We start from the raw sequence: 24,225 nt of genomic DNA, 5'->3' as shown, positions 1-24,225 counted from the left end.
CGGTCCGCTATCGAACGTTGGCAAAATCGTATTCGCCATATTAGACAATTTTTAAGGGGTTGGACGAAAAATCTTATTGGTGTGTTTAAACTAGAGAGGGATCGCCTTTTGCGGTTGGTTGAGGAATTAGATATTCAGGCTGAGCTTGGTCCCCTTTCCTGTGATGATTGGGTGGCTAAGCGCCTCGTTGACGATCAGTTAGCTGCTTTATACCGTGATGAGGAAACTAAGTGGTCGCAGAGGGCGAAGGTTAATAGTGTCTGTAATGGTGATAATAACACGCGTTACTTTCACTTGGTTGCTAATGGGAAGCATCGTAAGAAGCGAATTTTTCAGCTTGAACAGACGGAAGGTACGAGTGTTGGTGATGAACAGCTGAGACTGTATATCACCAATTATTACAAGCAATTGTTTGGTCCATCGGAGGCTAGTACAGTTTCTATGGATGAATCAATGTTGGCTGACCTTGAGCGTGTTAGTCCGGAGGAGAATACCCTTCTCACTGCACCGTTTACGGAGGAGGAGGTGCGTGAGGCGGTCTTTCAGATGAAGCCCGATGAGGCTCCGGGTCCTGATGGTCTCCCGGTTGAGTTTTATCAAAAGTTTTGGGCTGTGATTAAGGAGGATTTGATGGCTCTTTTTGTTGACTTTCATGCTGGATCTCTCCCAATTTTTCGGTTAAATTTTGGGATAATTACTTTGTTGCCTAAGAAAGATGATGCTTCTCAGATCCAGCAATATAGACCTATCTGTCTGTTGAATGTTTGCTATAAAATTTTCACGAAAGTATGTACTAATCGAATTAATGCCGTGGCTAGTTTGGTTATTAAGTCTACGCAGTTCGCCTTCATGTCTGAGCGGCATATCTTGGAGAAGGTGGTTGTGTTACATGAAACGGTTCATGAGATGCATACCAGAAAATTAAATGGGTTGATTTTAAAAATTGATTTTGAAAAGGCCTACGATAAGGTTAGATGGCCTTTTCTTCAACACTCTTAGAATAAAAGGTTTTGATGAGCAGTGGTGTGCTTGGATCGATAATTTTGTGAAAGGTGGTAGTGTTGGTGTCAAAGTGAATGACAAGATTGGGCATTATTTTCAGACTATGAAAAGTGTTAGGCAGGGTGGGATCCGTTGTCTCTAACATTGTGCCGGATATGTTGGCAATGCTGGTAGAAAGGGCTAAGGATATTGGTCATTCAAATGCGATTATTCCGCATCTCGTGGATGGAGGTGTGTCGATACTCCAATACGCCTGATGATACGGTGATCTTTCTTGAGCATGATCTCCAACGAGCTAAGTATTTAAAGATGCTCTTATGTGTTTTTGAGCAGTAGTTATTCAGCCGGTTTGGATGTTATGTAATTTTTCTTTTGTAACCGACGACTTGTACTTTGAATAATTTTAATAATTTATGGCTGTGTTCATCGATCGATGCAGAGCCGGTGCTGTCCTCCTTTTCGAAAAAAAAATGGGAAAGTATACACTGATCTGATCTCAAGTTCTTTCCGGAGAATTAACGCACATGGCACCGACAAAATTTACTCCACCTCAGTTCATTCAGGCACAGCCCCTGAGGATCTCAGCGAGGCCCGTCCTCCGCTCCTCCGAGAGGTTCTCGGGGAAGACGACGTCGAACTTGACCCTTAGATCCCCGCGCGCGCCCCTGTGGCCGCCGGCGACGGGCATGCCTTCCCCCTTGACGACCTTCTCGTAGCCGGGGCAGATGACCTCGTCGCGGAACGACCAGCTCACCTTCTCGCCGCTCATCAGCCGGAACGAGAAGGACCAGCCCGTGAGCGCGCTCACCAGCGGCACTTCGGCCTTGAGCACCAGGTCATCCCCCTGGCGTTTGAACGCCTTGTGCTTCCGGATCGAGACCGTGAAGACGGCGTCCCCCGGGAGGCAGCCGGGCCTCTCGTTGCCCATGCCCTCGAACGTCACCTTCGTCCCCTTCTTCCACCCCGGCTTCACCCGGATGATCTGCGTCACCTCCTTCTTGGCAATCAGCCTGTGTGTCATAAAAAATCAGATTTTTGCAGATGATATATGATCATTCAGTGATCGGTAGATTAAGAAAAATGCGAGCTTGGTGACGTGCCGGCGGTACGATTGGTGGTACGAACGGATCAGGGATTCAGGGCCCGGGGCGTGTCCAAGCAGAAAACAAGTGCAGAGTCACTGTCTCCGGGTGCAAACTAGGCCAGCATCCTCACATGCAGGCAGCATACATGCATTACACACCACCTGCTGCCCATAAGGACCACTCTTGACAGGCGATAGCCTCCAAAACAGAGGCATTCAACCAAAACATGATTTCCTTGGCACCTAAACGTATTTGGTGCTTGCTTTATCGTTACCTACTCATGGAACCACATTTTATAAAACAATCCACAATATTGATGCAACGCCTGTTTACTGTTTACCATGACGCTCGATTTCGAGCGTAAATTACAAAGTACACAATTTCTGCGGTAAATAGTTTTGATACACATATTAAAGAATTCAATCTGACACAATTTCTTAATCGGTTTTTCTATTTCTAAGACGATTGAGAAATAACTATTTTTAAGTCGACGCTAACAACCATCTGCTCCGATCACTGAGATTCGTACAAGATTCATATAAGCATAAAATGATGAAAAATCTTAATTGGATGGTTATGATCGTCGACTGAGAAATAACTTGTTGTAGTAAAATAAAACCTTTATATGGGCCGGACCGTGAATCCTATGTGGCGACAACCAAGTCAACATTTTCCTACAAAGGTCAAGGTGGCTACGTGGCACGATCAATCCTACTTGGCAACAATCAAGACTGGTCAACAAGTCAAACTTCTCATGACTTGGTCAAAGGGAGAAATGAGCTTGAGTAAGAGGCAAGAAAGATGTGGGGAGGGGACCCATGGTCCATGGTGGACCATGGACCAACCCCTACTTTCCTCACTTGGTGCACACAAAAGCTATGGATCAAAGAGTTACTTTTACCATTTTGCCTCCACTTTTCTCTCTCCCTCAAGGGTAGCCATGTTTTTCGTCATGGACCGTAGGCTATAAATACCCCCCATGGGGTCATGTACCATTCACTCTCAATTTGAATAAACTTAAGGGGAGAGGACTAGAGAGCTTCTTTGAGAGGAGCTCTAGTTTCAGGATCTCGAAAAGCCTCGTTCGGTCCGAGCTCGAAGGAGAGGGAATCGGGTTAGAGTCCTAAGGGTATCTTGACCTCGCTACTTGGGAAGCCTCGCTCGGCCCAAGTACGAGGCGGCCCCTTTCGACCTCTCGCTAAGTGATTCGGGGAGTCTCGATCGACCTGAAACAGTTTGGCTAACGATTTCCTCGAAGCCTCTCCTAACATAGGACTAGGTCGCACCCGCAGGGTCAACCGAATCTATTAAAAAAATATCGACGTGTCAACTTCCAAGTGTACGGTGACCTTCGTTATAAGGCCGGCGTACACGCACTACTTTTATACTCGCACTCGTGCCATCGTGCATTGGCACCCCTTATTCTAATTGTTGTCGAGAACAATAACATAACTATTTCTAAGTCGACTGATATAGACATTCCCTTTCTTAATACACATCCTATATGTCACACATTACGGTCAAACAATCTTCCTCTCATTTCTACTATATATCATAACATTTTACTAGTAAGAAGCGGTAGCGTAGGTTCGTATAGTTGAAAGTTGAAGTAACTTTTGATAATTGGTCAATTTTTGCACGCTTTTAGTTGAAAGTTGCCATGAATCTTGAGGAAAGTGATTTAAAGCTGTGCAAAGACAAAAATTTAGTTGAAACTTTGATTTTACATTTTGGTACCGCTGCCGCTGTTTAATTGCCAAAAGGCAAATGTGCGGCTCCGTTTGCTCAGGTGGGTGCGCTGGCCAAGAATGTCGGGATCGACTGTTTCTTCCACCCGTGACCATATATAATCATCACTGCTCAAACTGTTCTTTTATTTTTCTGAAAACGATTTGCGACATGAAGCCATACGTGTTGTTATCTGAAAGCAAAACGGCACTGATGTTGTCGCAGATGAGTTTATACAAGTGCAGATACGAACGTTCTCTATTTGGTGCAGGGTTCCACGTCATTACGGGGGTCGGGGGCGACAGCTTACCCGTTCTTGGTGACGACGTCGCGGGTGTACTTGACCTCCTTCTTGCACCCGGCGCAGAGCTCCTCCAGGGTGCACTCCACCTTGCACTCCAGCGGCGGCGCCTTGCGCACCACGTAGCTGGAGAACTCCGCGAACGCGCGCCGGCCCCCGAGCCCGACGTCCGTGGAGCTGTACACCTTCGTCTGCCCGGAGCACTCCCTCGCAGCAGCCGGCGCCTTGCGGGTCGACGACGTCGTCGCGCTGATCTTGCACGGTGCCCGCGGCGCCATTGCCGGCAAACCGCCGCCGGCTGCATTCTCGGCCCTAGAAGCACAGCTCCTCCTCCTCCCGTCTTCGTCGACGTTGCGCGCCCTGAACACCGCCCTGTCCTCCTGCTGGTCCAGGAGAGCCTGCATGCGAATGCGAAGGAACCGATTGAAAAATTCTGCATCAAGATCGAAACAGGGGCGGCATGACATGACATGAATGGGGATATGGATGGATTGGATAATCACCTCGTATGCCTGGGTGATGGCCTTGAACCGGGCCTCGGCCTCGGTCTTGGAGGAGGGCGGGTGCTTGTCGGGGTGCCATTGCCGGACCAGGCCCCTGTACGCCGCCCTGATCTCCTGCGGGGAGGTGGTGTCCTTGGCGATGTTGAGCACCTCGTAGTACAGCTCCGGTGGGTTCTTCCCCATCGTCCGTCCGTCCGTCCGTCCGGAGCGCGCGGATTGGATTGAGTCGTCGATCGTCGTTGCCAATGGACGGCCAGCCAAGAAACGGAGTGAGTGATCGAGAGGATTCAGGAGGGACTTGTTCAGTGCTATCTATAATGGGGGAAACGGGGGGCGAGAGAGATGCGTGTGCCTTCGATGTAGGATGGGGGAGGGGTGGTTTGACGTACGTGGAGTGGGAGGGAGGTAGATGTAGGCCAAGGGGCACGAGCCACGAGGGGTGCACGGCCTCGTGCACCAGAAGCTATAGCGCTAGCTTCTTTGTTTGTTCCAGGTCGACGGCCGTCCGGTACGTACGTGGCGCTGACGCAACAGTGGCAAAAACTGGAAATCTGTAGGGGCTATAGCTATGGGCGAGCTGCTGGGCTCTGCAGATTTGGTGCAAAACATGGAGCCGCAAATGCACACAGAACGACAAGGAACCAGCGAGCTGAGACCTTCTTCTCTGCTCTGATCGATATGGTCCATCCATGCATGGCTTTACCTCCCCGAGATAGAAAGGACGATGGTCGTCGCGAAAAAAAGAGAGATAGGAAGGATAGTACGAAATAGGTCCTTTGCTAACTAACTGTGCCCCAGTGCCGCTGGATTATTGTCGTGTCAATATCCGAAATAGGTATGTGTGTCCTTTGGTTTGGTTTCTGATTCCAATTGAAAGAAGAGAAACACATGGGTAGGCCAGGGTATAACTTTGCGAAGTTTGTACCTAACCTGGTACCATGTAGTAAAGGGGAGCCTTTTTTGCGCTCAAGGAGAGGGTAAGGAATTTTGCCAACTGAATGCAGTGATTCCAGCATGGACGTTCTTCCCAGATTATACAGTCACCGGTGATCAGTGCAAAGGCGGGGCGAGGGGCGAGGGCCCTATCATTATCATGTTTGTTTGGCAGGCTATTAGCAGCGGTAGATCTACGATTTTACTACTCTCTCCGATCCTAAATTGCAGTCAAAATATTACATGTATCTAGACTCTTTTTAAGAATAAATATATTTATATTTGGACAAATTTGAGTTAAGAATTTAAAATTAGGAGTAATAACTTACTAGGGGAGGGGTACGTATAACGATGCAATGCGCGTGTCAAGGAGGCCGGCATGCAGAGCGCAGGTGGTGTTCCCGGTCCTAATCATGGTCGTTTATCTGCTGTGCAAAAGAACATGTATATACATAGTTTTGGGTCCTCACGTCCGTACTGACATGTACAACGACTGTATTTATTGTGGTCGATCGGCTTTGTCTAGATCTGGATCATGTCATCAAGCCCCAGCCACACTTGCATCTGCACCGGTTTGTTGCAGGTCTCCACGGACTGAGAAACTGTGTATCACGCAGGCAAGCAACACTCGTGCCCCAGTGAAATTATAATCCGTCAGTAACTGAATAGCTCACTCGTGCTGTGTCCTGCAACCACGATCTTACGAGTGCCAATTTGTATGAGCATTTTGATGCTACATGCTGTGTAGTACCGGGTGTTGTTGCAAAGGCTTGTTTTGTACTCCGTCTGATCTTAAATTCTTAATTTAAAATTGACTAAATATGAATGTATTTATTCTTAAAAGACAAATTCTGCCGTACCTAATACTCCACCCAGCATCAATGGAGTATCAATGGAGTATTAGGGAAGGGCATATCTGATTTTTCACATTTTCCCATTACTGTAAAAAATAAAGTTGGTCTCGCCTCCTCACCAATCACAGAGCCACGGAGTGCCGCCGCCCTCCACCCGCCTCACAGCGCCGCCACAACCCTCCTCGACCTAGCCCAGGCCGCCGCCGCCCTCCTCCAATGTACCCCGCTCTCCCCGTTGCGCCATCCTCGCCCTCCTCCAGTGCGCTGCCGACAACCTTGTTGAGGAGCCTGAGCTAATTAAGCACAGGAGTCTGGGATTAGAAAACAAGGAATTGAATCAATCCAAGCAATGCAACAGTTAATGCTATCCTTGTGCCAGAGTCCACGACGCCACATGAACCTTCCAAGAAATGCACACGAACGGGAAGAATGCATCTCGCCTCTTGCCATGCCACGGCCAAAGAAGAGAACGGAGCAGGAGAAGCAGATCTTTTGACTTTGCTCACCTTGCAGCGAGGCCGTGGTGCTGATCTCGGGAGGGATGGGCCCGGAGAAGCTGTTGACGTCGAGCGGTCAGGGTAAGAGGTCTGTGAGCGGGGCGAGCCCGGCGAGAGGTTGGCGACCCGCCGCGGCCGTCGCAGGCCACGCCTCGAACCCGCTGCCGCACGAGTTCCACCCGGGCGCCCACGACGGCAGCAAGCGGCCCGTCGGGTCCAGCGCCATTGAGGTGGTCTTCGGCGGAGGGAGCTCGTGGTCTCGGCGGCGGCTGCAGAAGACCCTGTCCTCGTGCGAACACATCGACGGGAAAACAAGGGGAAAAGGCAAACTGCCGGGATTATTTTACAGTTGTTAGAGCACGTTTTTGCCCCTACTCCTCGATACTCCATCCAAATACTAGACCTTTTGGATAAAAAAAAGAACGGTCCAAATTAATTCTAAGGTATCATAGAAGAGCTCTTTTAAAAAACGTTTAGATACATGTAATATTTCGACAACAATTTAGGATTGGAAGGAGTATGTGACAATTGAGATGCTTCACATAGAACAAGAAGATAATGACAATCGATCGTAAGGAATGATGGCCAAGAAAAGATCATGCTTGTAGGTACGGCGTCACAGTTTGTCCCAACAACCAATCGAAACTGGGAGTCAAACGATAATCTTGAAGGAATTAAAGGTTTAAAATTCTTATAGCTGTGTGCATAGTCGATAGGCCGGGCTTATCCTTCTTTTCGAAATTTTTTTAACAATTTTTATTTATGCGACCCATGATTTGTGTACTGTGATGACATAACGTTGCAATAAAATGGCTGTGTGCATCACTCTGATGTAGAGGCCGGGTAGCTCCCCCTTTAAAAAAAAACGTCTGCTTCTTAAATTTCTAGCTTCTTCAAGAATCAAGATCAAAACGTTTCTCGTGCATTGTCTCCTTTCTTTTCTCTACTTGTGTGTAACGTGTGCCACACATTTTCATCTCTACTTGTGTGTAACGTTTTGCTTTCTTTCTTTTCTGATGGGCCGTACGTTTTGCTTTCTTGGAATGCAGGATTAGTTATGTGTTGCTTCATTAGAGCACGTACCAGAATGATGTGGTTTTTGAGAAGTTGAGGCCCAATCACCAGGCTATCATTCGTGCCATTCAATTGGAGGGCAACGCTTGGCGTAGGACGGGGCTGTTAGGGTTTTCGAGATTTGCGGCACTGCCGAGTGGGAGTGATGAGTGAAGAGACGCCAGCTAATTTTGTTGTAAACGGTGGCCTTTGGGTCTAACTGCTCAGCAGTTCTCCTTCTTTTATGGACGATGGATGATATGTCGGGCTGAGGCATATTCTCCAAAAATAAATAGAGAACGTACTGATGATGCTCGCCATGGTGTCCAATGTACGTAGTCCTACTGCAGGACATAATGGTCAGTTCGACCTAGTAATAGTAGTTGCTAATTACAAGACAGTCACTTGTTTGTGGCCAGGTGATCAGAGTGAGCCGGATTAGATGCCACATCACATCACTCTGAAAACTAAAGAAAGGTGAGGGGAATGTGACGGCAGTTTGGCACTCTCTTACAGTCAATATCAAGGGCGCTATCATTGTAACCATTTTTTAGGGACCAAGGTAATCAAAGCTAATTGACTGAAGCAATTCCGGGCCATCTTTTTTGGGGCACTCTCTTAGGTTAATTTGTTGGAACAAATTTTAATTTGTTGTGGCACTGTCCAACTCCTTCTGTAGTATACAGTCCATAACTAATTTGTTTTTAATTTGTTGGAACTAAACCTCACGCAAGCACGCACACTTGCTTTGCTTTCGGTGTGGTTTTCTGACCATAGGTGGAATTCCATGATGGCATGATCGGAAGCCTAAAACGCCATGTTGGCCCTGACTTGTGGGTCATTCTTGTAAGTTCGGCCGTAAAATATGGGTTTGGGTCTTGTGTTGATAATTAGAGCAAAAAATGTAAGTTTTTTGGAAAGGAATGTTTAAAACATGCGGTAAACTTTCAGAAGTGTACATGAATGTGGAGCTGTTTTGCAATTCATTCTTGGTCTTAATATAAACATCAAGTTTCAGGTGCAAAGATTGTGGTAGCTAAAGTTGTAGCTTCCGTGGCTCACAAGGAGACACTAGATCGGCCATGCTTCCATAAACCCTATTCCATACTCACCACGTGGGATAGGAAACCACGCGAGCAACCTTTTGTTCGTGGGGAGGCCTAGTAACCTCGGTTCCATGCAATCACAATATTAAGCCGCATTCAGCGGAAGGAACAACCTCTATCGAGGGATTAGTTGCCAGGATGCGTGTGTGTGTTCCTTGCCTGCACAAAGAAGGGATTGTAGGTTCAATTATGGTTGGCCCCTTCATTTTCGTTTTTTCTTTTCGGTTGAAACATTTTTGTTGGTACAGTTGGCAAATGTTTTTTTAAATAGAGATAAACAATATTTGGAAAATGTTCATGAAACAAAAGTTATGTATGTAAAAATAATGTTCATGAATTTCTAAGATGTTCATGACTCTCAAAATAATTGTTTGTTGGTACAAATTAAACATATTCTAATAAATTGATAAATATTAAATATGAATAAAGATATATATTAATTAGACTTTTTTTCATGTTCATGAGTATCAATAATTATTTATTATCTAAAATAAACGTTAATACTTACAAAAAAATGTTTATAATTTATTTTTGACAGGAACTTGTTTATAAATTTCTAAACTGATGTTCATGACTCTAATAAAAAGAAGACAAGAAAGAAAAAAACTGTATCTGAATTGGGCTAGCCCATTTCAATCCGTGGGCGTGGGCTCATTGTTCACCCTACGATCAGGTATATTCTGCACAAGCCGGTTATCAATAAAGCGAGACGGTTGTTCTAAAAAAAATCTACCCCGTGCGACCCCCTCAAAAAAATAAAAAAAATCTACCCCGTGCGATGCCAATGCTGTAGCGCCGGCGCCGGAGTTAGGGTAACGGGTGAGGGGCGGGCCTCAACGACGAGCTCTCTAGAGTTAGTCTTAGAGGTGGGGATATGGCCGGCGCAGTAGAGTGGCGGGCGGGTGGCTGGAGGAGGCGGTGGCAGCGATTGTAGCGGCCATCGCAGACCTCGTGACCATCGTTGTAGGTTTTAAGGGAAGGAGATGACAATTTTTTGTAAGTTGAAGCCTTCTTCGTACTACTACTCCCTAGAAGTACCAGTCTATCGTTCTGCTGTCTGTTTCGATCATCGCTTCACCTAGCCTTCTTCAACGACGCGGTAGAAGTTTATGTTGCGGTTGCACGGTATTATTTGCCACAACGATTTATGCAGTTTTACATTCGCAAAAGAATGATTGAGTGAATTAGACATAGATCCATGGGATTCTTTGAATCAAAGCAATTGATCTACTCCCTCCGATTCATATTAATTGTCGAAATATTACATGTATCTAGACGCTTTTTAGGCATAAATACATCCATATTTCGGCAAATTTGAGACAATTAATATGGATTGGAAGGAGTATATAACCTTCCCTCAATTTACCCAATTCTTGCTTCCTGCGGATTTGGCCTTAACCTTACTTCCTAGTGTGTTCTATACTTCTATCATCTGCAATGTGCCACAACTAGAAGGGATTTTTGGATTCCAGGGCATGGATCACCACCAAAGCTGCCAGGACCTACGGGAATAGAGCAACTCCTTTTACCTATGCAGGCCTGAAATAACAAAATAAATAATTTAGTTTTATGTTGCTACTAAGGCACCAGACTATAATACTAATGCATACAAAAGGAGGCTGCACTATGTCACCTGTTTCACAACGGATTCTGACGATTCAGCATGGCAACTTCCAATCGTAAATGTTCTGCAGTCTCCTGCAGGATTTCCATAACTTGCAAACTCAACTGCTGAGATGTGTTTGCCCTTTTGGCACCGTAGACGTACTTCTGGATCCTTTCCTTGTGACTGGACTGGAGGAGCCGAAAGCTCATTCACACTACTACACACTGTTGTGATGGACACTGTGTTCACTGTTATCTGCAGGGGATTTCCTCCCATTTCCTCGACAAGAACGAGGAGATTATCTGTGTTTTTCAAAAAGTGTTGTGGTATGTGATACCTTCGGAGTAAAAAAATGCCATGCCAGTGAGTTATTGATTGTAAGATCACATGGAAAGAGAAGAGAGTTTGAGACTGAATTTGGATTTAACTCTACTTACAGAGATTGAGAAGGTTGCCCACTTGGAGTCTTGAATGAGACCCAATACCGCCCAATGCTCTCCCCGTTGATCCATACTTCACCCTTTCCCATACTAGTAAGGTTCAGTGTTACTGCATCATTGCCCATTGGTGTGGCAAATGTTGTCTGTGTCACACAACAAATGATGTTGGGTATAGTTTATTGCTGTGAATACTGGATATTTAGCACAAGATTATGAAACTAGTTGTTTTACATACCTGGTACCAAGTAAGCGGAAGATATGTCAAATTGTTGACATCTGTCCATTCAACACTGTGTGATCCTTCTTGAGTGTATATTCTATTACCTTCTCCAAATAAACCAACCTGCATTTAATTTGTGAGATCAAATTCAAGAGTTTTATGTCGACCACTGTTTCACATTCCAAATGAGTTGACTTGGATTTACCTGGTATCCCCATAACTCGTTGTTGAGGAGATGTAGTGCATGTTGTCCTTGTTGTATGCTCACTTTATGGATTCCAAAGCTTCTTCTTTCCATGTGAGCACCAGAGTCCTTCAATTAGAGGAGCGATGCATGGCTAGTTAATTCACCTTTTATAACCATCTAATTTTCTAATTTATGATACACATGCTTCAATATATCTTTTGAACAATCTGAAATCTGAAAAGTCTCAACACCCATGTGTTGGATAAATTACACTCAACTCATTTGCTCATTTTACACCGTTAAAGTTCAGAGATTGTCAGTCTGGCACCATATGCTCTCTTTGATTGAAGGGTCTATTTGTAGGGAGTCTTGATTTCTTCATGTTAATTTATTTTATCATCCTTCATTATTGGCAGGGCTGGTTATAGGAACTATACCGGTGATCCAACCATTACATTAAGCAATGATATGGTGTTCTGTCCCTCCTTTAGAGAAATAGTCATGTTGAGAATTATATAGCCGCGTGCACCATGACTCCCATGCACACTCCCTGACCATATTAGAGAGGAAAGTTATACAATAATATATGAGTCTTGTGCGATTAGCAATAACGTAGGACAATATGATACACATTTACTTAACAATGGCCTATTGTGCATTTGATGTTACTTTTCACAAAAGTACTCCTTCCGTCTGAAAATAAGTGTCGCAATTTTGTATAGATACGTATGTATGTAGACAAGTTTCATCGTGTAGATTTTCTCATTTTGAAAAAAACTGCGACACTTATTTTGGTACAGAGGAAGTATATGTGAAGTAGTTTGCCTAAACCACAATTCATCTAATAGGATACTGACCTACAAATTCGCCGTTGACAAAGGCATGCAATATATGTGCTTGTGACTCAACATTAAGAAGCACGAGGTGGCTATCGTCACTTGGTCTATATTCATAACTGCATTTCAGCAATATAGTTAGAATAGTGATTGAAATCAAGTAAATAAGTAAAATGCGAATGATGAACAATAACACCTGCGGGGGATCTTTTTTACCTGGCAATGTACCAGAGATAATCTGTCTCATCTTTAGTTGTTGAGAGATGTTCAAAGAGTTGCTTTCCAGTGTATGCAGCTTTGCTTATATCTTGAGGAATTGATTCTTTGAATGCCTTCCAAGTATGAGTGTCATTGAGAGACTGTACTACTTCAGCTGTTCTCGATCCATGCTGAGCATTTACCTGTGATATAGAATATAAAATAAAATTTCATAACAATAGGCTATGCCATTTGCCTGTAATAACAAGGGTCTCCCAGCTGAATTTGGATCAATATTCCACATACCTTGCCTGTTTCAAAAACCACTGTCCTGCAATCTGAGAGAATACTGATGGATTTGGGTGCCAGTTGCAAAGATATATTACGGAATATTACTGTCGGTCTCTGATGCTTATCAAAGTTGACCAGGAAAGCCACACATTTCAATTTCGTTTCGAAGACATGCGCCTGGAGTACATCACACATTATTTGGTTATATTATTGCTACACGTTAACATAATGAAATAAATTCTTATTTTGTTACCCCTAATAATTTTACCTCTTGATCTTCACCTAATGAAAAATTGGAGTATGTTCCATACAGTAATGGTTCTGATGATAGCTTTACTGCAGCATGCAGTTCTTTAAGATGACCCCATGTAGGTTGCCATATTAGACCTTTCAAATAATATAACTAAATATAATTAATCATTGTACATGGTAGAATGGTGTAAATGCATTTAGATTTTCTATCTTATGCATAAATATTTACCATACTCATCAAGAGGTGCTCCATCGTAGTAGCTTGTTGTGACATATGAAGAGGCAAACCTCCCGAAGTTTGTTCCTCCATGGTACTGCATCATAATCATTAATCAGCACAAAATTATTAAGAGGTTGTCCATTCAAAACAAAATATTACTAAGAGTTTGAACTAGGTTTTTTTTTAAGATTTGCCCCTAAAGTCCATACCATGTAGTAGCTCACAAAGCTTCCTCCCTTCCTTGCTATAAAAAGTGCAACTGCAAAGGTAATATCTCCTGTAGATCTCAGTTTTGTATCATTACCATATATAGGATAGCTGGACACAGAACAATTCCATTAGGCCTTGCGTTTTCACCTGAATTAGAAGATGCAAGACCAAATGAGCAGAAATTTCATTCAACATACCGAGTTGTCCAATTTTCTGTCCACAATGCAGGCTTGTTGGGTGAGTTTGGTCCTACAAATGTTTCTCCGCAGATGAGCCCGTTGCAGGTATTAATCTGTACACGAGCTTTTGTCAGCTGATTTAGTTTTTCAGCTTAAGATGTATAATCAAGGGAAATGGTAAGTTATGAATACTGACAATTGGATCTGGAGCGTCATTCTGCTTACACATCATCCATGGAACACCTGTTTGGAGACCTACAGCCAATGAAGCTGCCCATTGGACATAACGTGGGCCACCTGGGCCAAATGCTGGCTCAACCATTTGGTATTCATTCTCAATCTGCATTTTACCTTTTGTAAATAGCATAATAGTAGGCAATGGACAACCTGAAACAACTATTAATAGTTAGTTTTGCAGACCTGAGAAATGATGATGGGGCCTCCTTGTGGGTAATAAAGACCTTCATTTTTCATCATGTTTACCATATGTGTGACAAATCCTTGCATATGTTGCTGTGTGGACAAAAAAAAATGTAATTACTGTGGTAAAAAAACTGACAGGAAAGTACTCTCTGGGATTAGGCCAAATGATAACCTGAAATGACCAGCCACAATTCACAGCTTTTCAGCTCCCAGAGTTTAAGAATCCAATCGCAGAAATAGTTACCTTGAAGGGCTCGTTGTCAGTTCGGAAGGTGATGTTTGGAACCTCATGTAGCCAAAATGGAAACCCTCTGCATGTGCAGTAGATACCCAGTATTCAGGCACTACTTTTATGTGTATCATTTAGGCATTTTGCACTTACATAAAAAAGTTAACAGCTGTATTCTCTAGAATATAAGAACATTTCAGATAGCAAAATGTGTATCTACATAGGAAAATATGTTTTATACAATCATACCCGTACTTCCATTCTGCCTCTATGAAGGGACCAATCCTAAGGCTTACATAGAGCCCTTGAGCTTGAATTTCTCTGATGAACTTCACAATATTGTATCTTCCCTCAAAGTTATACTGATGTGATGATACACATTCGAAACATATATTAGTATCGGACAACTCATTTACTGAACACATGTCAAGTCTTTTTGATAGCCATGTGTATGTATCAAATTGGAAAGAGCACCTACCTTGCCTTGGACAGGCTCATGAACGTTCCAAAATACGTACGTTTGTATCACATCGATCCCACCTTTCCTGGCCTTTGCTATAATTTTTGGCCACATCTGTCAATTTAGGAATATTTTATGAACCGCAGGATTTAGCTTATCAGCAAATCGCTCCAGGGAAGCTAGGAAATAATATGTAGATTCACTTCAAACAATGAATGCCTATAATTTGACCTGAATACATTTTATTCGGTGGATATTTTCGAGTGTGTGCTGTTGTACTGTCTACTTACTGCCTAGTACGCCTGAACTATGAGGTCAGCATCAAAATGTTACCAATGTCTGAAGCTGGGCAAGTTTGACAGGGTTTTACCGGGATTTTTCCTTGTAAACTGAGTAGTGTTTTGCTGAGGATACAAGTAGAGGTAGATGAGGAATGAGATTATTATTTTTTCGATAAAAGAGGGTTCTGCCCTCTGGCTTCTATTGTTAGAAACCAAACACATTGTTCAGTACAGTACAGACCTTAATGATGCTTCTAGAGAGAGTGAAGCTAATGTATCAGCTACTGTGCTTCAGGCAAAGGTAGAAAATAACACGAAGAAGACAGGAGCAACAAGCACAGAGCAAGATTACTGAAGGCAAGGCGTAAAGTCGATGGCCTACAGTCAGCACAGAGAGTTGAAGATCTCCAGTGCCACCTGCTCCATCAACTTTGCACCATGCTTCAGAAGCGTCTTGCTTGGTTCTTTTGTCCGCAGAATCACGCAATCACGCAGCAGGGAAACAATATGACATACTACAGTAAATGAGGGTTACCCAGCCTCTTATGCTGGAAGCAAGCATGCTTGTGCCTTTTCCAGATCGTCCAAGGTATGTCTGCAACCCCACTGAGATCAATTTCTAATTTTCTACTGTAGTTCCATCAGCATAAGACGGTAACCAACATCCAAAGAGCCCAGTCACTCCGCTAGGCGTTGTGGCCATACCAAAAGCACATCTAGCCACACCCAACACATATCTTGCGAGAGTACAGCAGAAAAATAAGTGATCAATCGACTCATACATCGAACAGAACTGATAGCAAACTGCCCCTTTCCATCCACGGTGAGTAAGACTGTCTTTTGTCAGGATACGTCTCTGAATCCTTCTCCATGAGAATGATAGTCATGGATTATTTGTAATTATGCGGGACATCGTATTTCTGGGTATTTTAATTTTCCATCTGACAATATTTCAGGAATGAAAACTGCATAAATGTATAATTGAATTTTGTTTTTGGGGAAAGCATGCATGTTTAATTGGATACGCAAGGAGCAGTGTTGGGCCATGTTTCTGTAGACCAGAATGCTGGGTATGCAAGTCGGACGTTAGGCAGAGCTGAGAAGCGTGCCGTCAAGAATAGAAGCCCATGAAAGTTAAGTTTTGTAACTTCAAATTGGGATGGCCTTTGTGGTGTAAGTACCGTTTTTTAAGTGCCATTGAAACCAACCCATGTTTAAAAAAGGGGAAATTTGCCGGAGAACACAGTTATTTTGTGGGATTTGCCAAAACACGCCGTCGGAATGTGTCTTTGCCCAGTACCATTACAATTTTGTGGACATTTGTTAGAACACACTGCATCAACTGAAATAGCGAATTTGACATTTTTACTTGGGCGACGACCATCATAAATCATATTTTGAACACTTTTTTTCTTTGTACGAATCGATATTTGACATGTACTAGGGTTCGCTGTTGGTTGAGCTGGGCATTCGTCCCCTTTGTTGCTGCACTCTGCAGGGAGCAAAACGCTTCGAACAAAGAGTTTGAAAAATTCTACTCCCTCCATCCAACAAAGGATGTCTCAAGTTTGTCAAAATTTGGATGCATTCAAATTTAGTCAAAGTTGAGACATCCTTTGTTGGACGGAGGGAGTAGACACATTTACTAAAAGGTAGAATGATAATTCAATGTGAAAAGAAAGTCAAACTTTTCGTTTTGGACCATATAATGTGTTTTGAGCAACTTCCGACGGTGTGTTTCGGCAAAGGCCACAAAATAACGGTGTCTTCCAGCTAATTTTTCCTTAAAAAAAGACTGAACTTCCTACACTGTCGTCACCCAAGTATACAAACCAAATTGACAGGAACACTTTGGCTATGCAAAAAACATTTGACCTGTAATAACATTAAGAATTCAACTTTTTTACATGGTTATTCAATCTTGGATACACTAACTCCTTATTTAGTCCATGCTGTCAGACGCCTTTGGGAACGCCACCGGCCTCAAAGTCAACCCAAGGAAGTGCTCCGTCGCTACCATCAGATGCGAGGAGGTCGACATCGACGACGTGCTACATCCTTTCCTCGGCAAGCGAATCGATTTTCCCTTCCGTTACCTTGGTCTTCCCCTCTCGTTGGGCCGGATTAAGCTCGCCCATCTCCAACCCATCCTCGATCGAGCGCGCTAAGCTTGCTGGATGGCGTGGCAGATGGCTCAACGCTGGTGGGCGAAGGGCCTTGACTGCCTCCGTCCTTAGCGCCCTCCCCGTCTACGCACTCACGGCGCTCCGGCTTTCCAAGAAATTCATCGTCGCCCTGGACAAGGTTCGGCGCCGCTTCATCTGGGGCCTCGAGGAGGACGAGGTTGCCGGCGGTAAATGCAAGATCGCTTGGTCCAAGGTCTGCTCCCCCCTCGATCTCGGAGGACTAGGCCTCCCCAACCTCGACACTTTCGGCTGCGCGCTGCGTCTTCGGTGGCTTTGGTATGAATGGACCGCGTCAGATAGGCCTTGGGTCCATTCCTTGTGACATGGAGGATCGAGAGCTCTTCGCCGCTGCGGTCGGCGACGGAACCAAGGCAAGTTTCTGGAACTCCAACTGGCTTGACGGCACACCCCTGCGTTCCGCTTTTCCTCTACTCTACCATCATTCGTGGCATAAGGCCCGTTCCGTCGCTTAGGCCATCACTAACCACCAGTGGATCAGCGACCTGCACCATGATCTAACACCTCCTTTGCTTGAAAACTTTATCAAGCTTTGGTCCCTCATCCGCGACGCGCCTCCCCTGCGAACTGATTCACCGGACTCCATCCGATGGAAGCTTACCCCGGACGGAACCTACTCCGCCAAATCAGCCTACTTGCTTCACTTCCTCGGCAGATCCAGGTCCTCTTTGAAGCTAAAGGTGTGGCACACTTGGGCCCCCCAAAGAGGAAGTTCTTCGCCTGGCTCCTACTACAAAACAGGCTGTGGTGTGCCGACCGGCTTCAGCGCCGTGGATGGCCGAACTCCTATTTCTGCCTGCTTTGCCGCCGAAATTTGAAAACAACGCTTCATCTTTTTGTCGAATGTCCTGTCTCCCGCCTCCTTTGGTGCGAGGTGGCGGCATGGCGCAACTGCTCCGCATTCGCCGCTGCCCTTCGAGCAGAGGCCGGCTCCATTGAAGACTTCCTCGACAGCGCCCTCACGGCGGCCCTTGCCGGCCATCACAAAGGAATTAGCTCCCTCTTCACGCTTCTTTGCTGGACCATTTGGCGGGAGCGGAGCTCTCACGTTTTTCAGGACAAACATACCCCGGCCAGTCAACTCTCCTGTTTCATTAGGGATGAAGGTCAGCAATGGACGTTTGCCGGCGCCAAAGCACCGAGGAAACTACTGTGGGAGCCACCTTGAGTTTTAGGCTTTTTTTTGCCTTCCTTTTTTTTTTCACCTTTCGTCGTGTGCGAACTTGTACCTATTTCTACCTGCTAATACATGGAAGCCAGCATTTGCTGGACCTTTCAAAAAAAAAGTCCATGCTGCCAAAAAAAAGTGCTTATTTACTCAATGCTTCTCAAGTTGGAAGACAGAGATTTGGCTATGAACCGTGCTATACGTATGATCAATTTCCGTCCAATAACCGTAGGATACTACGTGGCAAACATGGGCTGGGCCTTGGGCTGGGGGCAGCAAGAAGCCTAGGTAGCGTAACAAGGACATGACGAAGAAAGGAAGCATCTTGGGGTTATTGGACGCAATTTCATCATACATGAAGCAATTTCGTGTGGTTACGGCAGCTTGCAGCCTACTAGAGTAAGTGGTCTGGCCTCTATCTGCTAGGTGGCGGTCTAGTCTTTTATCAGACCTCCATAGAGTTCTTATTTCTTTTCACAATGTAACAAGTATGTACTTTGGTTTACTTTCCGGTACTCTTTTGGTTGTAACGTTTGATATGAGTATGACATTAAGATCTATAAAGCCTTCATTTTCGAAGAAAAAATAATAATATTACGGTAAGTTCTCTCTTTTTCTTCTCCTAAACAAAAATATGCTCGGTTGGTTGTACCTTTAGTGAAAAGAGATACAAAGAATGGGCCAAAAATCCTTTTTTGAAATAAAATAAAACTCAGGAACGCATACAAGAATACCAATTAATTTCTCTATATTTTCTCAGTTACCAAGTGATGTGTGGTGTGTTAAACAAATGTAAAAATTGGTACATTCAAAATACAGTTCCCATATGAACTGACGCGGTGATGCCCATTTGCAATGACCAAAAAACAGCATGCAGAAAGTTTACATAATGTACAAATAAACTGCACGCAATAATTTGCAATACTAATTTATGCTGACAACAAGTTCTTTTATTTGTATCAACCCCTCCATCGCAAAACCAGTTTCATGTCTCTCTGTCATGAACTAATGTACCTAAGTTATCGAATTCTTCCTTTTCAGCTTTTGACCAGTGCAACGGTTGTGTGCGTCATTGATGCTTTGTCATTGTATTATTGCAGAGGCAATGTTTTATACTGTGTATCAACTTGATGCATCAATAAAATGGCCAACTATCGATCGAAAACTGATACAAGCAAGCTACTCCTATCTGAAAGAAAGGTAATTACTCAACCATCCAAAACTATATACACCATGATCAAACCAAGAGGATGAAACCTTGCAAATGGCGCTACTTACTCAAAGCAGTGCGATCGATCGAATTACCTCAGGGGTGCTTCTAGTGTAGTGCATCTCACCGGAGAACAAGATCCTCCTGGTGCCATTCAGCACCAAAGCCCTGCCATCATACGTGGCCTCCCTTCCCACTCCTCCTTCCCCTCCCTCCTCCCCAAACAAGGCTCCCGCCGACGACACCGCCGCGGCGGCCCATGCGCATGCCCCCAGCACGGCTAGCGCCACCACCGTGACGACGGCCATGTTTATCGAGGTGGTCGTCAGTTCACTAGGTACGAGTTGGGAAGGAAAATCCTTGCGGTTTCTCCTTGGCTCAAGTGTCTATGGAGGCAACATGTGCATGCTTCGGAAGTATTTGCTGGTAGTTGGAAAAGGAAATGTGTGATGGTTTGCTAATATCTGTGTGCTGTTAAGTTTTGGCCTGTCTTCTTGCTGGCTTCTTGGGTGTGTGGTAAATCGGCAAGGAAGCCTTTAATTGCCATCCTTTTAATTGCCTTGGCACTACGCTCTATGCACACCACGGGATTTTGTTCAGTAACATTTCTTCAATAATTTCCCTAGTAGGAATTAATGCGTGCTCAGAATTTCACTGGAATTAATTCAATTTCTGCACGATGCACAGAAAATCCATACGCGCAACCGCTGGATAAATTGTGGTATAATATGAATTGCTGCGACCTGCAGGTGTGATCCAATTTGTTTCTCTCTTGACTGAAGCTCATCTCCACATGCTACTGTTGAATATGGACCCTTTAGGTCCCTTCGGTTGCATAGTTCCCCACCGGTAATGGTGGAACCGAACAATGCCTTAATATTCAGAGCTTGCCCTGGAAATGTTCCGGCGACGTTTATTACGGTTTTCGTCCGTTTTTTCTGCTAATTAACGGGATAACAGATAACTTCTTTCTACGGAGTACTTTATTAAGCTCCTGGACTCCGGTTCAAAAAGTATTCAGACTTTGTCTTGCTAAGCATTGCTTGAGTTGTGGAAATAGTGACTTACACCTAGATGTCCAGTCTTTTAGTTACATTTTGCAACTCCAAGATGCATAGGTACTCGAACTTGCACACACGACACACCCGCTTAGTTATCTTACAATCGGAGCAGGAAACAAAGTACTCTCTCCGTTCCACAAAATATTTACTTCCTCTGTTCAAGAAAAGATGTTTCAAATTTGTCAAAATTTGGATGTATTTAAACATGACCTAGTGTATAGATGCATTCAAATTTGGTTAAAGTTAAGACATTTTTTTTTGTTGGACGGAAGAAGTAATATAGATCTGTGCATTTGGACCAAGACACTTGTTTTCTAGTGTTTGACCATTCATATTAGATTAATAGTAAAATGTGGGTGAGCAGTTATTGTCCATGTAGGGGAGCCAAAAAAATGAGATATGTTATAACACAAACGAGAAAAAAATCATATGACGTGTTTTGTGAAATGTACGGAGTACTCCTGATTTTCAGCCAGGCTCGAAAACAAAACAAGTGCATATTAATTGATGTTAGCACTTAGTAGTACAACTAGACCTTCTGTCACTGCATCATGCGATTCGAGCATGCATGGATGCATGCTGGAACTTGGAAGTGAATAAAGCGACGATCAGTAACTAGGACATGAGAGCAGAGAAGAGCAGGTCACCATTTCCAGCTTTCAGTTACGACGGGGCGAGTTTACGGCAACTAAAAGTAGACCCGTTTCCACTTTCCGGTGATCACCAAATCAATGATAGGCATAGGCACCCACCGGTTGCCATTCTTGCCTCGGGGTGTCCACAAATGGGAGCAGATGATGCAGTTCTGCACCGTGTGGTTTGAAGAAGTATTCTCACCAGTTATACCGCCCCATATGCCCGAACATGGCGACGGAGTATGCTTCTTCAAGCATATATTGCTAGGCGTGGCGGTTAGCTTAGGTGCTCCGACTGAGATATGCCGTAGATATCAAAGAACGCAATTCTCAGCCTCATTTTCCTTCGACACAAAGAAACATGCCGTTTGTAGCTTTGTTCTTGGACATCTTTCCCTTAGGGTCAGGCTAGGTAGTGTGGATCGACAAACAGCTAGAGGTAATGCCACGTCCTATTATTATGTTTTGATGGGACCACATCCTATTTTTCTTTTTTGCGAACAAATATCGTGATCCTTTGCTTCGACAAATTTGCATAATTCTTGAAGCATCATACTTTGTACAGAATTGCTAGTGTAAAGTTGTTTGATTTGGCTTTCAAGTTTCAGTATATTTTCGTGGCTGTTCAGTTTCTTGCTTTGCGAACAATAGTTTTTCAGTAAAATAGAATTTAGGGCTCAATGTGGGAACCATGACTCCACAAATCTCTGAAAAATGCATACAACACATAGTATATCACAGGAATGAATGCCCAAATATGAATGTATCTATATCTAAAAAACGTCTAGATACATGTAATATTTCGATACTTAATATGAGACGGAGAGAGTATACGGTACCTCAGGGGTGCTTCTGGTGTAGTGCATCTCCCCGGAGAAGAGCATCCTCCTGGTGCCGTTCAACAGCAGAGCCCTGCCGTCGTACGTAACCTCTCCTCGCCCTGCATCTTCTCCTTCCTCCTCCACACGGCCGTGCCACCCCGCCGCCGCCGCGCACGCTGTCAGCAAGACGAGCGCTACGGCCAACGCCACGTCCTTGTACATTTCTTTTGTCTATACGCTTGTTTGGGACCTGGGTGGCTGGGAGAAACATATATATATATACACACACACTACTGCATACGCATAGGATGGCACGGCATCGAAGGTGTATCGGTCTCTTGCTCCTGGTGTTGCCTTGCTTGGCCTCACTCTCTCTTTGCCGTTTTCCTGGGGATAAACATCATGGGTTTGCCACTTGCTTGCCACATTTTTGATGAGGGGTAGTGAACTAGATTAGACGCGTGCGGAACGGTTCGGTGAACTGGAAAAGGTGTGACCTGTTTTCATGGTAGTATTACCGTAGCGTTTCGTTTGGTCTATAGGATTACTTGGACCGGTTTTTATATTTAATCAAGTGACCGGTGCTTTAATTTCAGGAAACTGAATAATAATTGATACATTCGCAGGTTATACCATGAGGAGTAGGCCACCACATTCAGCTTACAGTTGGGTCATGCATATATGTCCACCCACGGAAAAAGAAACCTTTTCCCTTGATTGATCATCACTGCTCAATGATGATGGAGAGTTGTGTGCCACACAAACATGTCCTTTCCGTTAAAGCAAGACTTTGGGGGTTATACTCGATCGAACGAGGTAACGCTAGTACATGACAGACATGACGATCGAGTTGCCGTACGTAATGTATTTTTCGAAATGTGCACGCAAGGCCCTCGTGCGTAGTAATCTGAAGTATACTTTATATAGTCCCAGTGATACGCGGGGAACTGCAAATCCGCCAGGCGTTCGGTGATTCAGACGTGCTGGGGTGATCCGATCCGATCGGCCGTCCGGGTTCCAGATCGAATCAAGTTGTCGCAAGTGGCAGCCTGGCAGGCACGTGGCACGTCTTGGTGTCTCGGATCTTTCTTTTTATTTTCTTTTTTTGAAGAGGAGGGTCTCGGATCTGTGTATGGCTGAGATATCGGAAAAAAAGAGCGAAGGTTCATCCCTGTGACACCTCGCGCGACTGCCATGCGATTGTCTTTTTTTTGAGATATCACAGGGGGGATGTGCTCAGATTGTGGAGACCGTTTTCGATGAAAAACTCTCAGATTCATGCGGGGAGGCATGGAGGAATAACCGCTCAGATCCCTGAAAAATCAGCACTGGCCTCTGATTCCATCTCCTATATAAATTCTTCTCTGGTCGTGGTGGCAGGAGCAGACTGCCGCCGGCGGACGGGAGGGAGGCGTGTTGGAATTTAGGACAACTGATCAGGTCTAAACTAAATTAAATTCCCAAAAAATCTCAAAAGCCTGGTTATTGAGTCAGTCAGTCCGGATCATTGCTTATTCTTTTGGCAGTTGGAATATGTTGCGGTTTCCTAAATCAACGTCGGTTGGTTTTTTAAACTGAAGGTTTCCTAAATTGATGGTTTCCTAAACCAACTTCCGCATGCGTGTCTATATAATAAGACGTTCCCGGCCTCAGAACAAATACGCTACAAATCCATCGTTGCGCCCACGATCCAATCTCGTTGTTCGCTGCCTTCTGCTACTCCATCCCGCCGATTGTGTGCACAGCTCGCCGGGAGAGCAAGCCTCCGAATTCCGACCTTCGAGATCCTGCCCGGGAGACGGTCGATAAGATTTTTGAGAGCGTTCTTACGCGACTGCTCGCTTCATCACGTCCCTTCTTCGTCGGCTTCTTCGTCACCATGGTCAACAACGGTGATCCCGCAGCTCAGGCTTCCGCTCAGGCTCAGCAGCAGCAGGCTTCTCAACTCCAAGCACATCAGCAGATCAAACAACGGGCGACTGCTGCTGCCCAGATGCAAGCACAGGCGCTCGCAGCTGCCCAGGAGGTTGCC

General features: G+C 44.6%; 2 protein-coding genes and 1 long non-coding RNA gene across 7 annotated transcripts; 1 reads left to right on the top strand and 2 right to left on the bottom strand.

Annotated features, from left to right (window-relative positions):
• Positions 1-1,388: 1,388 nt before the first annotated feature.
• On the bottom strand, positions 1,389-7,237 carry LOC100845079 (dnaJ protein homolog 1). 2 transcript variants are annotated; one of them, XM_024460124.1, is made up of 4 exons: positions 6,913-7,237; positions 4,620-6,699; positions 4,126-4,514; positions 1,389-2,012 (listed from the first exon to the last, which is right to left on the bottom strand). In XM_024460124.1, the coding sequence occupies exons 2-4, from the start codon at positions 4,800-4,802 to the stop codon at positions 1,562-1,564; spliced, it is 1,023 nt and encodes a 340-aa protein (XP_024315892.1). In that variant the 5' UTR covers positions 4,803-6,699; positions 6,913-7,237; the 3' UTR covers positions 1,389-1,561. The 2 variants fall into 2 exon arrangements, with proteins under 2 accessions (XP_024315892.1, XP_003568401.1); XM_003568353.4 differs by having other exon boundaries at positions 4,620-6,694.
• Positions 7,238-9,799: 2,562 nt separating this feature from the next.
• On the top strand, positions 9,800-16,348 carry LOC112271015. Of its 2 annotated transcripts, none has more exons than XR_002963790.1 (2): positions 9,800-10,058; positions 15,390-16,348. It is a non-coding gene; the product is annotated as an uncharacterized LOC112271015 (long non-coding RNA). The 2 variants fall into 2 exon arrangements; XR_002963789.1 differs by lacking the exon at positions 9,800-10,058 and adding an exon at positions 13,011-14,026.
• On the bottom strand, positions 10,267-22,592 carry LOC100844771 (beta-galactosidase 7). Of its 3 annotated transcripts, none has more exons than XM_014899756.2 (19): positions 22,212-22,592; positions 14,832-14,927; positions 14,603-14,715; positions 14,369-14,435; positions 14,122-14,214; positions 13,898-14,041; positions 13,720-13,814; positions 13,522-13,630; positions 13,322-13,406; positions 13,109-13,227; positions 12,856-13,017; positions 12,568-12,752; positions 12,373-12,470; positions 11,953-12,065; positions 11,534-11,641; positions 11,344-11,451; positions 11,106-11,251; positions 10,696-11,005; positions 10,267-10,601 (listed from the first exon to the last, which is right to left on the bottom strand). In XM_014899756.2, exons 1-19 carry the CDS (start codon positions 22,413-22,415, stop codon positions 10,491-10,493), a joined length of 2,466 nt encoding a protein of 821 aa, XP_014755242.1. In that variant the 5' UTR covers positions 22,416-22,592; the 3' UTR covers positions 10,267-10,490. The 3 variants fall into 3 exon arrangements, with proteins under 3 accessions (XP_014755242.1, XP_024315661.1, XP_024315662.1); XM_024459893.1 differs by lacking the exon at positions 22,212-22,592 and adding an exon at positions 19,772-20,707; XM_024459894.1 differs by lacking the exons at positions 10,267-10,601; positions 22,212-22,592 and adding an exon at positions 19,772-20,721 and having other exon boundaries at positions 10,830-10,970.
• Positions 22,593-24,225: the final 1,633 nt, after the last annotated feature.

The sequence above is a fragment of the Brachypodium distachyon genome, chromosome 2 (assembly GCF_000005505.3).
Source record: "Brachypodium distachyon strain Bd21 chromosome 2, Brachypodium_distachyon_v3.0, whole genome shotgun sequence".
Taxonomy (NCBI): domain Eukaryota; kingdom Viridiplantae; phylum Streptophyta; class Magnoliopsida; order Poales; family Poaceae; genus Brachypodium; species Brachypodium distachyon.
Note: the sequence above shows the minus strand (reverse complement) of the source record. Positions and strands in the feature narration are given on the sequence as shown.